Source organism: Phoenix dactylifera, chromosome 8, assembly GCF_051530095.1.
Source record: "Phoenix dactylifera cultivar Ajwa chromosome 8, Ajwa_hap1_PhDact_Kaust_v1.1, whole genome shotgun sequence".
Lineage (NCBI taxonomy): Eukaryota > Viridiplantae > Streptophyta > Magnoliopsida > Arecales > Arecaceae > Phoenix > Phoenix dactylifera.
The window spans coordinates 29,019,997-29,039,408 of record NC_143197.1 but is presented as its reverse complement, the minus strand read 5'-3'; the positions used below and the strand labels follow the sequence as shown (position 1 = coordinate 29,039,408).

Genomic DNA, 19,412 nt, shown 5'->3' with positions numbered 1-19,412 from the left:
TAAAGCAGAGGATTAATTGAAATTAACATTGAATTCCTACTCAAAGTCAGCATCCTGCCTCTTGTCTTTAAAGAGAAGGAAAGAAGGTTGAAGACAGCATCTTCTGACAGCAGAGAGAGAGGGAGCAGGGACTTCTTCTTTTTTTTTTTTTTTTTTTTGGTTAAAAGCGGCTACTCATTTCATATAATTCTGACGTGAGTACACCCAGTCATATCGCGGGACAGTAAGAGATACAAGGAAGGATGGACGTCCGACACAGACGTCCACAGAAAATTTCCGGAGTGCCGGGCTACAAAGGAGGCGACCCAGTCTGCAGCTCTGTTCGCCTCCCTAAACACATGTCCAATCTGAACCTCACCCATCAATCGCACCAACCCACGGATCTCCCGAACCAGGGGGTGGCCATCTCCAAAACGATCCGCTCCTCGAATCCAGTCAATAACCACAGAAGAGTCACCCTCGAGGCATACCCTCTCCACACCAAGAACATGCCATGCATAGGATATACCCTCCCATGCCGCCTGCAACTCAGCCCCAACCACTGTGAGACCCGGCGTACGCCGCCCTCCTGCTGCTATCATCCTCCCCAGATGGTCCCCGATCACAAATCCGATCCCTCCAGTCACACCATCTGCTGACCGACTACCGTCGAAATTTACCTTGAGAAAGCCAGGGGGTGGGGGTACCCAAGAAACAAGGGCAAACCGGGGCGCTGAAACAGCGTGACAAGTACCCCAGATGTCCCTGGCTAACCCAGGGACTTCTTTCCCTCGGACAATATACCCCTTTTATTTTTTTTAAAAAAAATATTGAGAAAGAAGCTTGTTCACTGTGAATCGAATGCAAGATGATAGCATCCATGATAGAGGTCTCTTGAAGCTTGCTGCAGGAAAGGTCGTCCAAGATTGTCTAAAGCCACTCAATGTCTTTTGAGCCAGGGGAGGAAGAGATGGACAAATCTGTTCTCTTCTGTGATCTTTCAACTTGGTAACCTCATCAACCAAGAAGCTGTTTTCTTGGATGGAATCCATAATCGGATGGAATGGGTGAAAACAGAATTGCAGCGGATTCATTGCTTTCTAAAAGATGCCGAGTCCAAATGGAGAGGAAGATGACAGTGTGGCGAGCTGGGTGAGGGACTTCGGAGATGTGGCTAAGCAAGCAGAGGACACCATTGATATGGTCAAATTCGAAGCCGGGAAGCGACGCCAACGCAGGGGCTTCATGGGCTCATTCAAAGGCATGCTCGTATCCTACGTGATCACCATAAAACTGGTGCGGAGATAAAGCGGATAAAGATCAAGGCTAGCTAATTTTACATGGGTAATCTGGGTGAAAATTGTGAGGAACACGGTGTATTCTCTTAAATTTGATGAGGATACAGACGTCATTCATTTAGGCTGACCACAAGTTGATTATGGTATTTATGATTAAATTTATAATTTTTATAAATGGATTTAGATTTTTAGCCTGATAAGGGTGCTAGGGCTTAAACAGAATAAATATGTGAGGATCCATACAGATGTATATTTAATTCCACATCGGCTATGAACTGAATAAATCATAGATATTTATAGGGAGCTAAAATATATATATAATACCTTTCGACTAATTTTTTTAAGATTTCAGAGTGTTACCGTCATCAGCATCAAGGATGATAAGAACCAATTGTTTAAACAAATTACTTGATCCACCACATCAAAGACGTCCTGTAATTTGGAAGGCGGCCATGGATGGTCTTGGCAAGACCACATTTGCCGGGAGTTTACTTCAAAAGTATTTTGACATTCTTAGCCAAAAAAATATTAAAATCAACGCCAAAAACAGTGATTATTCTCGCGGCGGAAGGTCGCAAACAAAGTCGTCAACAAGAAGTCGGCAATTACAATGCCGTCTTAAAATTAAAAACATAGTTATTGCTTATTAGGAAGATTTCAGAGGTCGGAGCATCCGATCCCCGTCCCTCCTTCTCATCGACGCTTGAAAGAAGAAAAGATGGGGATGAGATCTCGCATGGAGACGATCATCTCTTCGATCGTTTTCGTCCATCCCCACGAGATCTCGGCTCTGATCCACTCCGCTTCCTGCTTCTTCTTCGTATTTCCTCTCCCCAAAATTCACCCCCAATTGAATGCTCCGTTCTTTTTTCCTCAACTAATCGAAGTTTTTTGCAATAATTTTGCAGATCTTGAGCGCCTACTTTGTGATTCTTCCGCTTCGGGACGAAGGGGCGATATCTTTGGGGCTGAACAATCTTCCCGGTCTTTTTGTGGGTTCTCTTCTCCTGACGCTGGTCGCTGCTCCGCTGTCAACCCTAATCTTTTCGCTTCCCAATCTCTCCAAATCTAGGGTACGACAAAAGACTCTTTTTCCCTTTCTATGCGTCCTTTTTTTTTTTTGCTTTTAACCGTCTCTTGATGTAAAAGATTTTCCTTTTCCTTTTCATATGTGTGTTTTCTTTTGTTTCTTTGTTGATATTTGGTTTGTTATGATGAAAAACCTAGCGGGCTCTGGAAGAATGAACAACTAATGAGTGAAGGGTGTCAAAGTTTACTCATCTTTGTAATTCTGTGTACAAAAATTGGAGAGGGTTAAAAGAGGAATAAAGGGTAAAACTAAATCCCAGCACGTTTACTCTGACTATATGGAGACGGTTGGAAAGTATTCTTTCTGTGCTAGTCTTGGGTCTTTGTTTTTGGTATTGATTTATTATAAAATTGGGATCAAAGAAAGGCCGATCTAATAAAGTTGTAGGAAGTAAGGACGCCTAAGAAGTCTTTGGTGTATGCTCCACAAATTATTGGTTTCAGGGATATATATTTGGATAAGGGGCAATTGTCAAGTCGAATAGCATACAGATAGTTAACTATGAATCCGTTTGATGAAATTGCAGTGTGACAGTTAGTGATTTGGGCATTAGAAAGCCTGGAAGCATATAGAGTTGTATGTTAAATAGGGTTTCTGGAGTGGATGTGGCATGCAAAGTAGAAGACTATTTGAAAAGTGATGATGGAGTTTAACGTGAGTTCTGCAATCTTGATCAAAGATAATTTAGGCAATGTATCGGGCTTTCCTTCTTTTGTGTTTCTTTTGTCATCTCATTTATGTGTCTGGAGGTAAATCGCAGCTCAGTAATCCAAAGCATTAAAAGATTTGGTAATTTAAGAAATAATTGCTTACATCTGAACAGGCAACTTGAGAGAGTTTAGTTCTGCTCAAACTTAAAACTAGAATGTTGCAACTTCCATCAGCATTCTAAGTATTTTCTTTATGTTTTTTTAAGGATCAATTGTTAGATATCCATGCCATGAAAGTGATAAGGTAAAATTTGGTCTTTGTGCTGAGGTAAATAACTTTTGATTGCATTCTAGTTAAAAAGAAAAAACACGTATAATTTTCATATTGGTTTCGTGCATCACATAAGTTAAAGATGTCACAGTGTCCTTGTTGCTGCCAATTAAAATCGCTTACTCACCTTTGTGAGACCGATACCAGTTGTTTGTCTGCTAATAGACATCAATATATGGTTGCATTTGGTTGGCAGGTGTTTGGCTGAATTCAGTCAATAAATTTTCATGTTTGATAATGAACTCTCAAGTGTTCTGCTTGTACATTTTTGATTTAAAGTTTTATATCATTTGCTGAACTTGTGCCTTTATATAGTTAAAATAACAGAAATAAAAAAGAGCACTTGCTTTCATCGTAATTGTTTTTGACTGCCTTGGTGTTCCCAGCTGATACGTGTTCTTCAACTTTCAGGCTTTGGTTTTGATACACAGATTTTTTAGTGTATCCCTTCTTATATTCTTCATTCTTTGGCATGCCTCATCATCTGCACAACTTCATTCTGCCTCCAAGGTAAGAAGCGGCAACTGTATAATTAGGCATTCAAGTCATATTCTATTAAGGATCATATTTCTGTTGCTAATTCTGACTTGTGCCAGACAACATTTCCTTATTTAGGTCTCAGATCCTCATTCAGCCCCATCTGAAAATGGAAAAGAAAATGTCAGTTCAGATAGTCCTAGCAATTCTGCAGGATGGGGTAACCATGGTTGGTTTTATATTATGGTCAGAATAAGCTTGTTTCTATGGGTATGACTGTTACAATTGCTAATGTCAGTTCTTATCTTGTTAATAGCTAAAGACAATATTTTGAATGGAAGTTTCTTTAATTTCTGAAGGTTGCGTTGCTTAATCTTGTTACAATTTCATCAACTTGGGCACGAGTAATTGATGTCATGGACAGTGAGGTATTTATGTAAATAAAGTGCAATCAAGTATTTGCAATCACATTTATAATCTTTAATTTCAATTAGTGTTCAGTCAGGCTCAAGATTGTTTGGCTTCGTTGGTGCTGGCGCTACACTTGGTCAGCTCTTTGGCTCATTGTGTGCGGCAAGTATGGCTTGGCTAGGATCATGTATGTACACCTTTTAGAAGAAAGACAGGGTTCATGATACCATTATACTACCTCCTGACTTTGCTATTCCACATATGACTTTTTATCAACATCTGATGTCCTCTTAGTTCTGCTCCTGTTTTCTGCTCTCTTGATGGAGCTTGCTGCACAGTCGTCTAAAGGAATCAGCCATGATGCACACCATGATTCTGTGGAATTATCTACCACCAGGTATTAAATAACTTTTTTTTTGCTTTTCTGCGTTGAATGAACTTGCAAATTATAGTGCAGTATGATTCCTTATTAGGGGAAGCAATTGGAACAGTTTTTTCCCTTTCTAAGTTCACGTCGCATGCTGGACACTGCAGACTCTAAAATTCTTGTGTATTTAAGCATGTGAATCAGAAGTCAGTGATGCATTTGCTTCAAATCTTTTTGAGCATGTGAATTCCTTTTCTAGCTCTTTTTTTTTTTAAAAAAAAAGAGAACTTTTTTATGCATGTAAATAAAAAAAGAATCAGGGACTATTCATAAAGCATTAATTTGCAAGAGTAAATGATATGGTCAAGGAGTACATATAAAGTCTTAATTAGAATTGCCCATAAGTTGGGTTTAGTATGATTTAATGGGAACTTAGAAAAGTTTTAGTTGCACCAAGTAAATCACACATATTTCATCTCATATGACTCCATCAAGCTACATGCACGTATTTAATGCTTCCTGCAATAGGACATACCTTCAAAGAAACACAAAATAGAGTAAGGCATGAAAAGAAAGTTAACACAAAAGGAGGAAAATATAGGCGATGCAAGAAATGGCCTGAGTTAGAATTTGAAGATCCTTAGGGTGAGGAGAGTCAGGTGGAAGGTCTGGGGATTCAAACAGAGTAGCCTAATTTATATGTTACGCAATTCCATGTCACTTTGGCTCCCGTTCCGTATGCAACGAACTTTTTTCGGATAAGATTATGCAAGCCTAATTGCTCTCACCATGTAATATACTCGTCATAATCGAAATCTATAAAAGATACAACTTCAAGAAATTATGGTTTTCTTTGTATTCTTTAATCTTATGGAAGCACTTTGTGCAAAGTGGTTGACATGGATATAAACACAAGAAGGCAACTAAGGAGAGAATATTAAAAAGTGCAGAATAGCTTGCAAAAAAGTTTACTTGTATATACTAATTAATTCTGTTTACTAGAGCCACCATACTAATAACGTTCAATTCTTTGCTTGCCAAGGAAACTATGGCTAATATAGGAGATTCCAAAATGGAATCGTTTCAACTTACAAAGCAACCATTACAGAGTTTAGTTAGTTTGGATACCATGGAGTACCACATATGAAGCTTTGTTGTAAAGATCCAAGTAATCTACTCTAGAGATCCAAACTAGTAAACTTCCATCGAGATACCCCTTCTGGTTTAACTTATATGTGTTGCATTTTATAAACTTGTGAATCGACATGTTAAAATAAACTTGTGCAGTCATATTGACTCTGATTTCTAGGTAACATGGCCATGGTATGGATTGACATGTTAATATAAACCTGTGCAGTCATATTGACTCTGATTTCTAGGTAACATGACCATGGTATTTTTGATTTGTTTCTTCATATTCATTACTTAACTCTAGATTTTTTATCTTTATTTATGCATCTACAGTCGTACTTTCATTAATGCCTTCACCTATTTTTAAGTAGAGAAGATATTCAAGATCAACATACTGATGCTGAAGAAGAGACATCTGTCCTTGTAGAGTCTTCTCCAAAATCACTTGCTCATACGGTGAAACCTCACCTTTTTGTCATGTTGGAAGGGCTTTGGCTGATAATGTCGTCAACGTATCTCCTTTATGTGTCCTTATTTCTGTGGCTGAGTGCGGTTGTGTCTTCCTTCTTCTATTTTCAGGTTTGCTATTATATGATTTTAAGATATAAGGTTAAATATTTTCATATGTTGTTAATTTATAATCTCATAATATTTGTCTAGTACATGCTTTACTTGTTCTAGAAGGTTAAATTATGAGGCCACTAAGATTCTTTGTCTTTCTTTCTTCACTTTTATTTGTCTAGTTTGTTTCAATTTGAGTCAGGTTTCATAAATTAAATGAAAAATTTTGCTTTTCTTCATCATTTCTGGTTCTTGATTAAGAGAATGGGTTAAGGCTGAAGAATAACACGATTTATACAATAATAAGCTTTTAAGCATGGTCCATATTGATGCATACCGATACTAATATTGAGCCAGTACGCGGTATAAGGGGTATACTGAGTATCGGTACACTGAGCTGACCTTGTACTGGGCAATACCGACATTGTACCAAAATGGTACGGGTTTGGGTCTGGTATCAAGATTGCAAATCTTGCTTTTAAGATCTGGATGGTGTAACTAGGATGTACAATGATATATTCTTTCTTCCCTCTCTCTTACTTTTTAATTTCTATTTGAAGGTGTGAATTGCATAATCTATATCAATCTAGTGTAGATCAAGCTGCGATTGTTATAGTAAGGGTTGACATTCCTTAATAGAATAATTGTTTGGGCTCTAAGTGCATTGGAAAATCAAAGCTCTCATAGTTCGAGGATGAGTTTTCTGTCACAATGAATTGATTCAAACTAAAAAGAGTGTTATGTATATTTTGAATTTTTATATTTTTATTATCCATATCTCATTCAAAGTTAGTAAATGAACAAAATTAGGATGGTCCATGGAGGATCGCTGTTGGGAATTCCTTTAGTAATTGTCTTAAGCTTTTGAATTGTTGGGAATTCGTTTTCAAATAGGAAAGGTGACTTTTGGTTTCCTTGAGCGTCCGAGTGTAAGGTATGGTCTGTTAGAAGGTGAGGAAATGCTGAAAGTTATTAAGATTGCAGTGTGTTTGCATCTGTACCTATAGGGCTCTATGGAGCCCCTACTGAGAATTGCTTCTTGAATGAAAGAGCAATTAAAGTCCCTCTCTCTCTCTCTCTCTCTCTCTCTCTCTCTCTCTCTCTCTCTGTGTGTGTGTGTGTGCGTGTGTGCGCGCGCGCGCGTGTGTGTGTGTGAGTCCTTAATGTCCTTTTCTCCACTTTTATTGAGCGAGTTTCTTATTTCTTGCCTTTACTGTATCGACAAATTATTCACCTATAATTAACATCACAACTAACGTATATGATATATCATCACATTCCTCTATTTGTTTTTTTTTTGTTAAATGGCTGGGAACAAGCCAAGCTGAGCCAAGTAGTAGTCTTCTCAGGCTCAGCTAGCTATATGAAAGGGTTAATCTATCTCAGATCAAGCTTGAGCCAAGTTTAACAGAAGATGTTCAAGGTCGACTTGTATGAGGCCTGAGCCGAGCTCAAATGAGCTTCTTACAAGCCAGGCCAAGCTCCTATGTGTTTTTGCAAACCTTTAACATTCAGGCTCAGCTTATTTATGAGCTGAGCTTTAGAATCTATTTGAGCGGCTTATTTCCTAGCTGAATAGAACCTAAACAAGCTTCCGCCAATGCTGATCTCAAGCTTTCACGAACAGATCAGACTACCTTTTCCCTCTCCACCATAGATCATGGAGAACCATTCTGCAATAATTAGTTTTATCAACCTCTTAGTCCCTGGACACCTGTTAATCATAAAGAAGATGGTAGAAAAAAGTCTTTGTAAGTGTCTGTGAATGAGTGGACGGAAGCAATAATTTGAAGCAGATCTCATGAAAATGTGAACCAATATAACTACCTGTGTGTGACATGTTTCTGCAGTCATGTTATACAGGAAATTATGAACACAAGTTGCATGTAAGCAACTATGTCTGATCAAAACACAGATATCAACGAAGGAAAAATTGGATTGCTTGTGTGATGTCTTGTGGCATAATACTGGCAAAAAATATTTGGGCTTCCTGTCTTCATGTTATTAACAGATTGAGTACTACTTATTTCTCGATCTCTTCTTAAATATCCAAAGAATTGCTTAACCCGAAAGTCATTTGGAAACATTAAGAATTATTGATAGTATTCCCTGTCTTGTTATGTATTTGGTTACTTTATAATAAAATATTTGGTCGTAAGTTATCTAATTCTTTTTTCTTGTTGTCAATGGCAGAAGGTAACAATAATTGCCATGACTGTCACGAGCCCTCTTGCTAGAAGAAGATCGTTTGCACTGATAAACAGCTTCATTGCTGTTTTTATTCTTGCCGGACAACTTACTTTAACGGTATGCTATTTATGGCGAGGGCATTTCCAAGATTCAGTTTCTTTTTCTTGTTGGATGTGTTTAAACTAAATATGACCTAGCTCTTGGAATTGGCTTAGTGCAGGATCTTTGCATTTCTAGGACTTGAGAATTCATAAATCTATATATTTAGCTTTTACAGGGGTTTTAAGCTTTCAAAACTTGGCTCTGTTTATTGTTTAAGAGAATGTTCTGGCATAATTTCAGAGATGTTTGATGTTTACATTTTTTTCTTAAAATACTAGTTCTATTAATAAAAAGGCCAAAGGTTAGGTCTAGTCTTAGTCCACCCCTCCTAGGACCCCAGATTGCCGGGACCATAACTGGTAATGGCTGAAAAAAATAGCTATACTAACAGAAAAGCTTTGCTGACATTTTTTTCATCCATAATGCTATAACAGATAGTAAATGAAGTGGAACTTTAGAAATTTAGATCAAACAACTTGTCAAATTAAATTTATAAAATTTTGATCCATGTTGTCTTGGTGGGTGGAAAAGAAAACTAGGTCACTTATTTGAGGCAATCAATAAAAGCAAGTCGCAACATTTGCAACTTGTTCACTGGTTATGAATGTATCAGGGCTCAACATAGGGCTGAATTGTGTGGATATTGTTGATTTTGAGAAAGCATGTGACATGAAATGGGAGGATTTTGTCTTGTTCTCGAAAGAATGAGTTTCGAAGGAATTAATTCGTTGGATGACAACTTGCATCAGTAAGTGCAAACATGGAGGATTTTGTTTTGTGCTCAAAAGAAAGGAATAAATTGGTTGGATGAGGAATTGCATGAATGAATTCGAATATGTAAATTCCTGATGAAGATTCACATGTGTCATGTGTACAGAATGAAATCTGTCTGTAGGATTTTTTTACTATGGCAGTTATCTATCAGCCTTGCAAAAAGTTAATCCCCAAAATGATGAATTATGTATTCATTGTCTATGCTCAAAAAGTGCAACTTATTGATTAGTGAGAGCTGGTAGTTACGTTAGATGACACACACTAAGACCCTGTTTTGATTCTGGTGGTCCAGATGATACTGTGGATGTCTCATAAGCAGAAGCAAAGTCAGCAGGAAAAAAAAGCCTGGTCAAGGAGAACAATAAAATTTGATATCCCTGAATTTTAGGGATACCATAACTTGCCTTTTTTGTATGAATTTACGTTCCTAAAAATTCTGGGTTGTGGGATGGCTGGCTTCTCCTAATTCCATGTACTCCAAACCTCGAGTTGTATCCGATGGATCCTGGAAACATGCATCCAAACAGGGCCCATGTGTGTAGACAATGAAAATTCAAAGATAACCTGACATTCTTTTCTGGTGTACTGTGTACCCCTTGAACTATTGGAAGATGAAGGCTTGCTCTGTCATTTTCTGATTGATCTGTTTACAATACTGTATAATTTTTTTAAAATGTTTTTTTCTTTTAAGCACTTTATAGATGCACATTAATTGAACAGCTTATGGAGAGCTCAAGGTTTGCATGGTTTGCAGTGCAGAATCTTGATGAACTTGGATAATTTAGCCTATTGTGGTCACTACTTTGTGACAGGGGAGTGATATTTTATTTTCTTAATATCTTCTGAAATATTTTTCTAACAAAACAGGGTCGCATTCTTACTGTTGCTGGTGTTACTGTTGCTATTTGCTCAGCACCATTCGTTGCAATTTTAAATATGGTTGCTCTGGCTGTATGGCCAACTTGGATTGCAGTCGCTGCCTCTGAGACTATTAGAAAGGTATGGATCGTAAATAATCATTTGGTTGGACCTACACAAATTGACAATCCTTTGCTTTCTAAAACATTTTCCTAGCAATTCTTTGTTGGCATATTAACCAAAATTGTCGTTTCATCAGACCAATCGCCTTTACTTGATAGGGGCTTCTGTTCAAGGTTCCGAGTATGGACCCATACTGGCCAGTGCATGATGCCATACTATGCCGACCCGTTACAGTATGATGACCCATTACACCCTTCTGTCAACACATGGTACAGGTGCTAAGCTATGTCAACATTATACCATGTGTCAGTTGAGGGGTGTAGTGACCTATACTGGTAACCTACAGGTACAAGGTCCCATATTGAGACAAAATGTGATTCTGTATGCCAATAGACCATTTCAACTACCTACTTTCTATAGCATTACTCTGTTTTATCTTGATGAATAAAATACCTGTTTCATTTATAAATTCACATTCCTTATGGCAAGTTTTTTTTGCTCCCAAATCTGCCAAGTAGATGCTGGTCTTGATTACCTTGGTAGTTACTAAATGAATAATCTAATCAATAATCTGATGTCAGCCAGCAATACTTTCTACTTGCAAGGATTTACAGATATACCAGAGATTTTTTTCTGACAGTTATAGTTAGTAATTTCAGAGAGAACTTCATGTTGTTAACTATAACCATAAGGCCAAGTCCCATCTATCTAAGAACTTTGTATACATGCACGAACCAGAATAGGTTAAATCATCACACTTAGAATTACCTTCTTCCAAAAGTAACCAGTACTTCAATCAAGGTTATATGTACCCGTTTGTACTGGTCTGTACCAAGTGTATCGTACCGTCCATACCAAGTGAATTGCTTTAAAATGCAGTTTAGCACCTTTGTACATATATACAATGCTGAGTCAAATCAGCGAGATGAACCAAAATTCTATCCTGTTGTTTCTCCTATATTATCATATTGAGTTCATTATTTAAGCAAAAAGAGGTTTAATGTAAATTGTAGTTCAGGTTTCATATGTAGTACTTTCCAATAGCTAACAACTTTTTCCAGGAAAAATTGATATATAAATTTGAAGACTTGATAAGTGACTTATATGGGATTATTTGCTTATATGTTTTTTGATGCCCTGCAGGTAACTACATATGTTGTAACAAGACCAGGAAGGGAACTGTTATTCACTGTTGTCTCACGGGATGAAAAGTACAAAGCCAAGGTAATAGTTGTATCTTTCAGCTAAAGGTCTTTGTTTTTAGAAAATAAGATAAATGGTGGTATGGAATAAACTAACCTAAAGTACATGCAGTGCATGATTCCCTATTAGGATACCCTTCTGTGGTTGAATCTAGATGTTTGAAGGTAGTGGAGGGAACATGGGAATGAAAGCATGGGAGCACTTCAAAGTGAAAGGGGAAGTAGGGGCATGGTTTGGAAACAGGTTTGACACCAGAAATTAGCAATCTGTTATTGTAAAACATGAATGACATACATAAAACATAAATTTGTGAAAATCAAGAACTCGTTCTCTGCAGCTGGTCATATCTCTAGAAAAGCAAAGTGATTTCTACACAATTTACTAAGGATGGCATGGAAGATTCTCAACTTTAGGATCATATATGTTTTAGTGCCATGTAGAATTTAAACAGAAGGCAAATGAATGAAGAAGAGGCAAGAGAGGGAGGAAATAGAGAATTTATCAGGGTGGGACATATGGTTGTATCTGATCCATGGAGCTCCCACTATTTTAGTAGGATCGTTCTAGATGGGTAAGTTGCTGAGGCAGTTCAATTGTCATGGTTTGAGATGCACCGAGATAGGTGCACCGTCTGGATTAAATAGCAGTAAAATAGTAAGGAATCTAGTCTGCTTTTCTGCAGTTATATTCTTTCCGAAGTTGTACAATTGTATTTGTATCTCAGTGAGCTTTTGTTATTATTACATTATAACTGTACAATTGTATTTGTATCGCGGTGAGCTTTTATTGTTATTATCGCATTATAACTATGTTGTTGCAGGTATGCATAGATGTTATAGTTCAAAGACTCGGTGATGCAACTGCAGCTGGAATATACAAGTTGCTCTTTGGCAACCTTAACAACCATACATCTGCAGTATCTCTCTATGCACTGCCAGTACGTTTTTTTCTACATTCTCAGACATAGATTATAGCTATAGTGTGCAGTGATGAATGCATGATATCTTGAGGGTTGTATAAACCTTCTTCTCTGTCCGGGTGAGCCCACAAACATAGTTACCTTACCAACATTACTGTTTTATTGGTGATTTTGGTTTAAAGTGGGCCATAATGAGATTTTTGCATTTCTTAGGAGTTCATTAAAAAATCAAAATGTTGCTTCTAGCGTATTTTGGTTTGCTATGATGTGCCATTGCACCAATTGGTTGTTGGAGCCATTGATGTACCATCCTAGGCGGCTTCTTCCGATAATGATGGTAAATGGAATTCTTCATAGAATGAAACAATGCACCTTTCCAAGTTGTAAATATCTCATCTTGGAGCTTGACTTGGAACCCTTACCTACAATTGATACATTAATTCAAACTGTTCTTTGAAAGTAGTTTTAAGAACTTACTATTTAACGACTTTAGCCATCTGAACTGGATTAGGTCTTCAGCCAATATCTGATCAGAAGGTTGTCATGCAATCTGCACGAAATTATAGCTATAGAGGATGCAAGCAGTAATATATTAACTGAATGGTCCGTTCATTGATATGCTAGCAATCACCAATGAGATTTGGTCCACAGGGTTACCCCTCTCCTCAGCTCAGTTGTTGGTGAGGGGTTCTGGGTTTGAAATTGGAAGGTTATTTTCTCAACTGGGAGATTTTTTTTTTTTTTTTAAAAAAAAGGGTTACCTTGTCTATTGGGGTTGTGATATAATTTAGGGGGACAAGAAAATTAACATTGTAAAGAAAACTCAAGGAAAATAATGAGGAAAGACTTGCATATACGTATCATATTTATGAAATCAGATGGTCATGGTTTCAGCTAGACTGAGTCATTTTCTTTTGATTTCAGCTATGTATCTTGTGGTTAGCCACAGCATTTCATTTGGGACAGCGCCAAACAAAACTTGCAAAGCTACAGGCGATTTCTACACCTTAAGTTTCTTTAGAAGGACCAAACAGGTACGTTCAGCATTCTTTTTTATTACATCTTTGTCCATCCATTGATGAATCAATGAATAATGTCCCTGAAACTTTTTGGTAGACTACGTGGCAGAGAGAAAAATGGCATACACTTCTTAGATGAAGACAAAGAGCAAGGAGCAGGAATACCAGAAAATTGTAGTTGATTTGTGCTACAGCAGGTGACTTGTTATATATTATTGAAGTTTCTTCTGCTATTGTATATTTCACACATGATCAAAGCGTGCTCCTTCCACAATTCATCAACTAGGTCCGCCTTTGTCAGGCAATTGTCTTGATTGGCATCAATTGAGCTTTACTTGTACGTACCTCTCATTTGCTTGCATGTGCGGATATCCAGAGGGTTAATGATCTTGACCCCTCCGTAAATGAAATCTTTGTGATGTGACCATCAGGTATTTCTTTTGCCTATGTCAGAATTAAAATATTAGGTCTGGCTTGGAGGTATTGTACCAGGTAGTGGAACTGGATTCTCAATGGCTTAGTTTGTATTGTCAAATGTCATATTTTATTATCCTCACAGGCCGTGATAATTAAGTGGGCATTTAAATTTGAGCAGCAAGATGTATGCTTATGTATCTGATCATGGCTTATGTATCTAACCATCATGTTTTAGGGTAACATGATGTTGATATTCTAAATTCTCTTCAAAGGATTCAAATTTCTGTGAGGTTTCAAGGGAAAAGAACTTGCGGATGGAAATATGGTTAAACATCGATAGACGTGATGGTTTGGGTTCTGGACAAAACCCGTTGGACTCGAATAATGGGAGTTTGCATACTCATATGACAACCTCGTCTGGTTTTGTGCTTACCTATGTTTGGTTGTCTCTATTTTTCTGTCTTCATGAAAACAATCTCTTTTTGTTTGTTGGTCTGGGTAAAGCAGCACAAGAACAGTTTGAGCTTTACACTGCACTCAGGCAGCCTTTAATCTCAATTACAAGACGTGATATATGCCAGCTGACGTAACTGCATGTGCATGCTCTCGCCGGCAATTGTACTGCAAAGTTTCAATTGTCACAATTGTTTGTACGCTCACTTAATTCCTCTGTAATTCACTTTGGGTTCGGTGGATTCTAAGATGCACACCAGCACCATATCAGCATGGGGAAGTGAGAAGGGATGTGAGTGGGACATGATAGCATTATTGTTCTTTTCCCCTCTTATAAAGGATGGAGTGATGTGAATGTTGATAAACAACAGGTTGATAATTGATTGTAGAACTTCGCTTAATTTTTGATAGTTACTTCAACGAGTTCTTTGTTCTGCCATCTGGTGGGATCTCATTTGATGGATGTTCTGTCATCAGGTGGGAAGATTCGCCGCAAAACTTTCTTTCTTCCCGGTGGTTCCTATTTGATTTATCATAATTTTGGATTTCAGGTTTATGGAAGAGCCTAGTTGGATTTTTCTATAAGATTTGGCTGAAAATTCTATATTATTTATGGATTGGACTAGCACAACCAACAAAATCACAGGATATATATGCCGAGCTCGGCTTGTATTCATGAATTATCCCGAAATAGTTTTGGAGGGGTCAGCCCGAATTCCATAAAGAGAAAACAAAATGTCGGCAGAATCGGCAGCTAAAAGGTGAGAGGGAAGTAGTAGGAGAAGACATATCAGTCCCTCCCCCATGAGAAGATAGATCGGTCCCAACCGACTTACCTACCAAATCACCGGAGGATATTGCCGTATAGGTGCCAAGGAGAGTAACTTGGTGAGTATCTAGAAGAAAACCTTGTTTAACTTAACTCTTAATTAAGTATGAAGACCGGTGGAAACAGGGTTCGCCAACAACTAATCATTTTAAGAGCGAAAAATTTAGGCATAATTTAAGAGCAAAAAATGTACAAGGGATTGCATCTGCATTAACCTTATATAAAAATGTAAGGTTATAAGATAAAAGCAAGATGCCACTGAAGGGATGAGAAAGAGCTGGCCTGCAGATCCTTTAAAATCTGTTCATCTCTTTATTGAACTTACAGATAAATCCCCTAAGTTCAGTCTTGAGTCGACACCTTGTTAGTTATCAGCCAGGTGTCCTAACTTTTTTTTTAATGCCAAATTGACATCACATCTCCCTGTGAAACGTATGTTGTGTGCGATTGTAAGGACAAATTTTTCTTTCTTCAGTACTCATTTTATTGGACACTACCATTCACTTTTTCTAAGGCATAATTGAAGACTAGGAACTCTGGTCAGCACTTCGATCATTGTGTTGCTTCCAGCTTGGCAATCTTGATTGAGACAATCCTCTGAAAGGATGATATGATGGTGATAGAAATGGTCCCAAGCCCTATTAGAAGATCATTAAATTCATCTCATTCTCTGATAGAAACTAAGAATAATAGGTCCTTATAAGACATTAATATGGGAGATGACTTATTCTTAATTCATTGGACCGCCATAACCTCAATTCTAAATTGTGTTGCTCGGTTTAGCTCATGGGATCACCATAACCTCATCACAAATGATTCAAATACTTGGGCTGTTTGGCACCACTATTTTTTTGAGCAATAAAAAAAAATTATCACGAGGAGAATTAAGGTTTCTCTTCTTCTTTTTTTTTTTTGTCCCTGAAAAAAGCATGAAGATGGTGACGTTGAAGATAGAATTTGAAAACAATGAATTTTGCCAACCAAAGTTCTTAAGATTTCTCTAGCAGTTTCGAAAAAATAAAACTGTTTCATCATATATGTTTTTCAGTTTTATTCATTATTTTTGTTCTTGGTATTTTGAAAACAGAAACGGAAAACAAAGGCAACACAAACAGGCCCTTGGCTTTTGGTCGCTATGTATCGTGGCCTGCAAGCACTGGATGGGTCTGCCCCCATGTCTCTGTTGCTTGTTGAGTGGAGTTGCTGCTGTTAAAAAAAGGGACCCCAAGATGTGGACCGGACAATGGCACCATTCTGCATTAAAACACCACCACCAAACCCCTGTTCCAGATTCACTTACCAATCCTGATCTCAACTCCATTATTGTTCCTGTTGTTAAAAAAGTTTGGCACTTCCAGGCGTGTTAATGTGAAGGTAGAAACTTGTTATCACCTAAAACCTTCCTTATAGAAGAAACGAATTATAAGATAATTTTTCCATAAAAAAAAAACATAGCGAAAAAGATAGGATTTGCATCATCTTTATAGAACCAAATCCATCAAGGCGCAATGATCTTAGAAGAATCTTAGTCAAATACAAAACTGTTATTTGTGGTAGAAATGACCTCTTACTTGAAACCAGTAGCCGTACCTGTCATTTAGGTGTCAGCTATTCAAAACTCTCAAACAAGCGTACAATCAAAAAGGAAAATCAAAAAATCACATTCAATGTGCTAGTGTTGGCAATTATTGCACGGATGGTGATGACATTTTGCGTTATATGTGTTGGCAATTATTGGCCGACAAATCCTCACTAAAAAATTCTAAAGTGATGACAAAGATTATGATTACAAATGAAAAAAAGAAAAATAGTACAAGTAGTTGGTGTACCAGTAACACCAAGACCAAGTTATAGCATTTTGCGGGTGTGAATGTTATCCAGTCTTAGATCTGCCTTCTTTAATCAATTTTGAGCTTATTTTGGTTTTTTTAATTGGATCATAGGATTATTCTCAACTCATAATTTTCTTTTCATTGTTCTCGAATTTCTGAAAGGATGTTTCTGATGACCATTCTATTTCTCCAATCATTTGTAATTTTTTAGCAAGTGGCAGTGTGTTAGCACTCTGTGGATTAGTTGGTTATTTATTCTGAGTCTCCGTCAAGGTATTTAAGAACATCTGATTTTTTAAAGAAATTCTGAGCTACAATATCTTAAAATGTCATTCGTTATGAAAATATCTAAAAACATGAATAAAATAAAAGAACAAAAGAAAAAAAAAAGATGTGGTTGATTGATCCATCTGGTGCTCTGTAATGTCTTTTGACGATGCATGGACAAGGGATGTAGTGGATCAACAATAAAACAAAATGGCAAGCACTGCTGCTTTCATGTGTCCCGACGTGTTCCAGAACAAGCCGTGCATAAATCTTTGGCCGCAGGGCCTGAAATCTAGCATTGGATTTTATTCTCCTCCTGCAAATCAGAGTATGCCTTGGTTGAATGCCATCAGCAAGTTTTGTTTGCTTTCCAACCCATTTGAATGATGATTAGCCAGGGTCTTCTCTTTGCGAGCCAGAAATAAGACTAATTTGTTCCTTTCTTACCCATGAATTGTTCTAATTTGATTTATAAGCACTTTCCAAATTTGTGAGGAACCGTGTGAACATGTGTTTAATCCCACATCAGCTATACATTTAGTAGATTTTGAATCTTTATATAGGACCAAGAAATCCAGATAATATCTTTCGATTGGTCTTTTTAAATGAGGTCCTAAATTATTACAAATGGTAACAGAGTGAATCCGGCTCATAGTCTATATGAACTAGGAGATACTGCAGCACAAGTCCATTGAAGCTAACCATAGGCCAATCATGGTACTTGTGATTACATTTGAATAGATTTGAACTTTTAGCCTGACGAAGATGCGAAAACTTAAACGGAGGAAGTATGTGAAAATTTAACTTATTAGAATCATGAAAAATACATTGCTTTAGATGCTAGAGGACCTTGAGAAGAAAGACACGAAGAGCTCTATAATATTTGAGTGGTTAGAGCTTTATTCCTTTTAGGTTACCTATAAATTAAGCATTTACATTTATTTAAATTGTGCTGTTCAATACTTATTCGATATTCTCATGAACATCTTTTACTTCTTGAGTAAGATTTCCGAGTTAGGGGAGCATTGATTTTTTCTCTATTTCTTCTGGAAACATGGATGCAAGTGGTTTTTCCAGATAACGGGAAGGAGAATTATCTATCATATAATTCACTAGATTCAAAACCTTGGCGATGCATGACATATAAGGTTACAAGACTCGAGCTTTCATGGAAGATAGCATGCTAATAGGTTCAAATAAAATTTTTTTAAAAAAAAAAGAAGATGTTTTTAGCGACCTGACATAGTAAACAAAAGGAGGAAAAAATATAGTAATATTGGATCTACATCGCAGCATGTTAAAGCCCTTCCAACCTCCGAGCCAAGGAAAGGGTCACAAGGGACAAATATGTCCAATATAAATGAAACACTATGGAATCTATTGGAATATTAGGCTCCTCAGTTGTATAAATCAAAGAATAGAATATCTCTGAGCATCGCATTCAATCATATATTTCTCTTCCAAATATATGACTAAGGAGATTTTACCGAAGTATTGCATTTGGCTCTTTATACGTTATATGAGTATATTTATATGCTTTATGACTAAGGAGATTTTACTGAAGTATTGCACTTGGCTCTTTGTATGTTATATGAGTGTATTTATATGCTTTACCACCAAGTAATGAGTGATAGGGAGCCCTAATCAAACTCTCTACTAATCATAAGAGTATCATAAAATATTTGGGCATAGGAAGTTACATTCCAGAAAGCTGTCCCCATTATTGAAGAAACTTTGTTCTATTTATCTTCTTTTGGTGCTGTAAAAGAGAATGATATTGATGAGTGAAGGTGCAACTTGTGAACAATAAGGTGACGAAAATAAGGTCTCATAGTTGGAATAATAAAAGGAGGTCATTGTTAGTAAAAGAAAGATAATCTCATTGACAAATAAGAGAGAATAAAGTGATAAAAAACCTGCAGCAATGACTTAAATTTTAAACTATCAATCTTAGGACACAATCATCCCTAACCCTAACAAGGGATATGGGAATAGAAGGTCAAAGTTGAGAAAGAAAAAGGCAGACCAAAACAGAATTAAATTGAATGGGCCAAGCAATTCAAGGGTCCTGTTAATGAATGCCCCGGGGGCATACATCAAGAATATGCCACGTGTCAAATTTAGTAGGAAG

At 37.2% G+C, this 19,412-nt stretch overlaps 1 protein-coding gene across 11 annotated transcripts; it reads left to right on the top strand.

Moving 5' to 3' along the window:
* The first annotated feature begins 1,891 nt into the window (after positions 1-1,891).
* On the top strand, positions 1,892-14,081 carry LOC103721951 (TLC ATP/ADP transporter). 11 transcript variants are annotated; one of them, XR_015968382.1, is made up of 16 exons: positions 1,898-2,097; positions 2,186-2,350; positions 3,760-3,858; positions 3,964-4,095; positions 4,185-4,253; positions 4,327-4,423; positions 4,531-4,633; positions 6,103-6,313; positions 8,489-8,602; positions 10,229-10,360; positions 11,486-11,566; positions 12,366-12,583; positions 12,678-12,801; positions 13,389-13,498; positions 13,593-13,680; positions 13,785-13,917. XR_015968382.1 is itself a non-coding variant. In XM_008812345.5 (14 exons), the coding sequence occupies exons 1-13, from the start codon at positions 1,996-1,998 to the stop codon at positions 13,473-13,475; spliced, it is 1,506 nt and encodes a 501-aa protein (XP_008810567.1). In that variant the 5' UTR covers positions 1,892-1,995; the 3' UTR covers positions 13,476-13,498; positions 13,581-14,081. The 11 variants fall into 11 exon arrangements, 7 of the variants coding, with proteins under 7 accessions (XP_008810567.1, XP_026666165.1, XP_008810566.1 ...); XR_015968381.1 differs by lacking the exon at positions 12,678-12,801 and having other exon boundaries at positions 6,106-6,313; positions 12,366-12,482; positions 13,581-13,680; positions 13,785-14,081; XR_003388502.3 differs by lacking the exon at positions 12,678-12,801 and having other exon boundaries at positions 12,366-12,482.
* The last annotated feature ends 5,331 nt before the right edge of the window (positions 14,082-19,412 follow it).

What these genes read in the sequence shown, in the direction of transcription:
- LOC103721951 (XM_026810364.3), top strand. Translation starts at nt 1,996, where the DNA reads ATGGGGATGAGATCTCGCATGGAGACGATCATCTCTTCGATCGTTTTC. An exon ending in CTTCCTTCTTCTATTTTCAG is followed by an intron (nt 6,314 to 8,488) that starts GTTTGCTATTAT and finishes TGTCAATGGCAG; the next exon opens with AAGGTAACAATAATTGCCAT. An exon ending in TATCTCTCTATGCACTGCCA is followed by an intron (nt 12,483 to 13,388) that starts GTACGTTTTTTT and finishes TTTTGATTTCAG; the next exon opens with CTATGTATCTTGTGGTTAGC.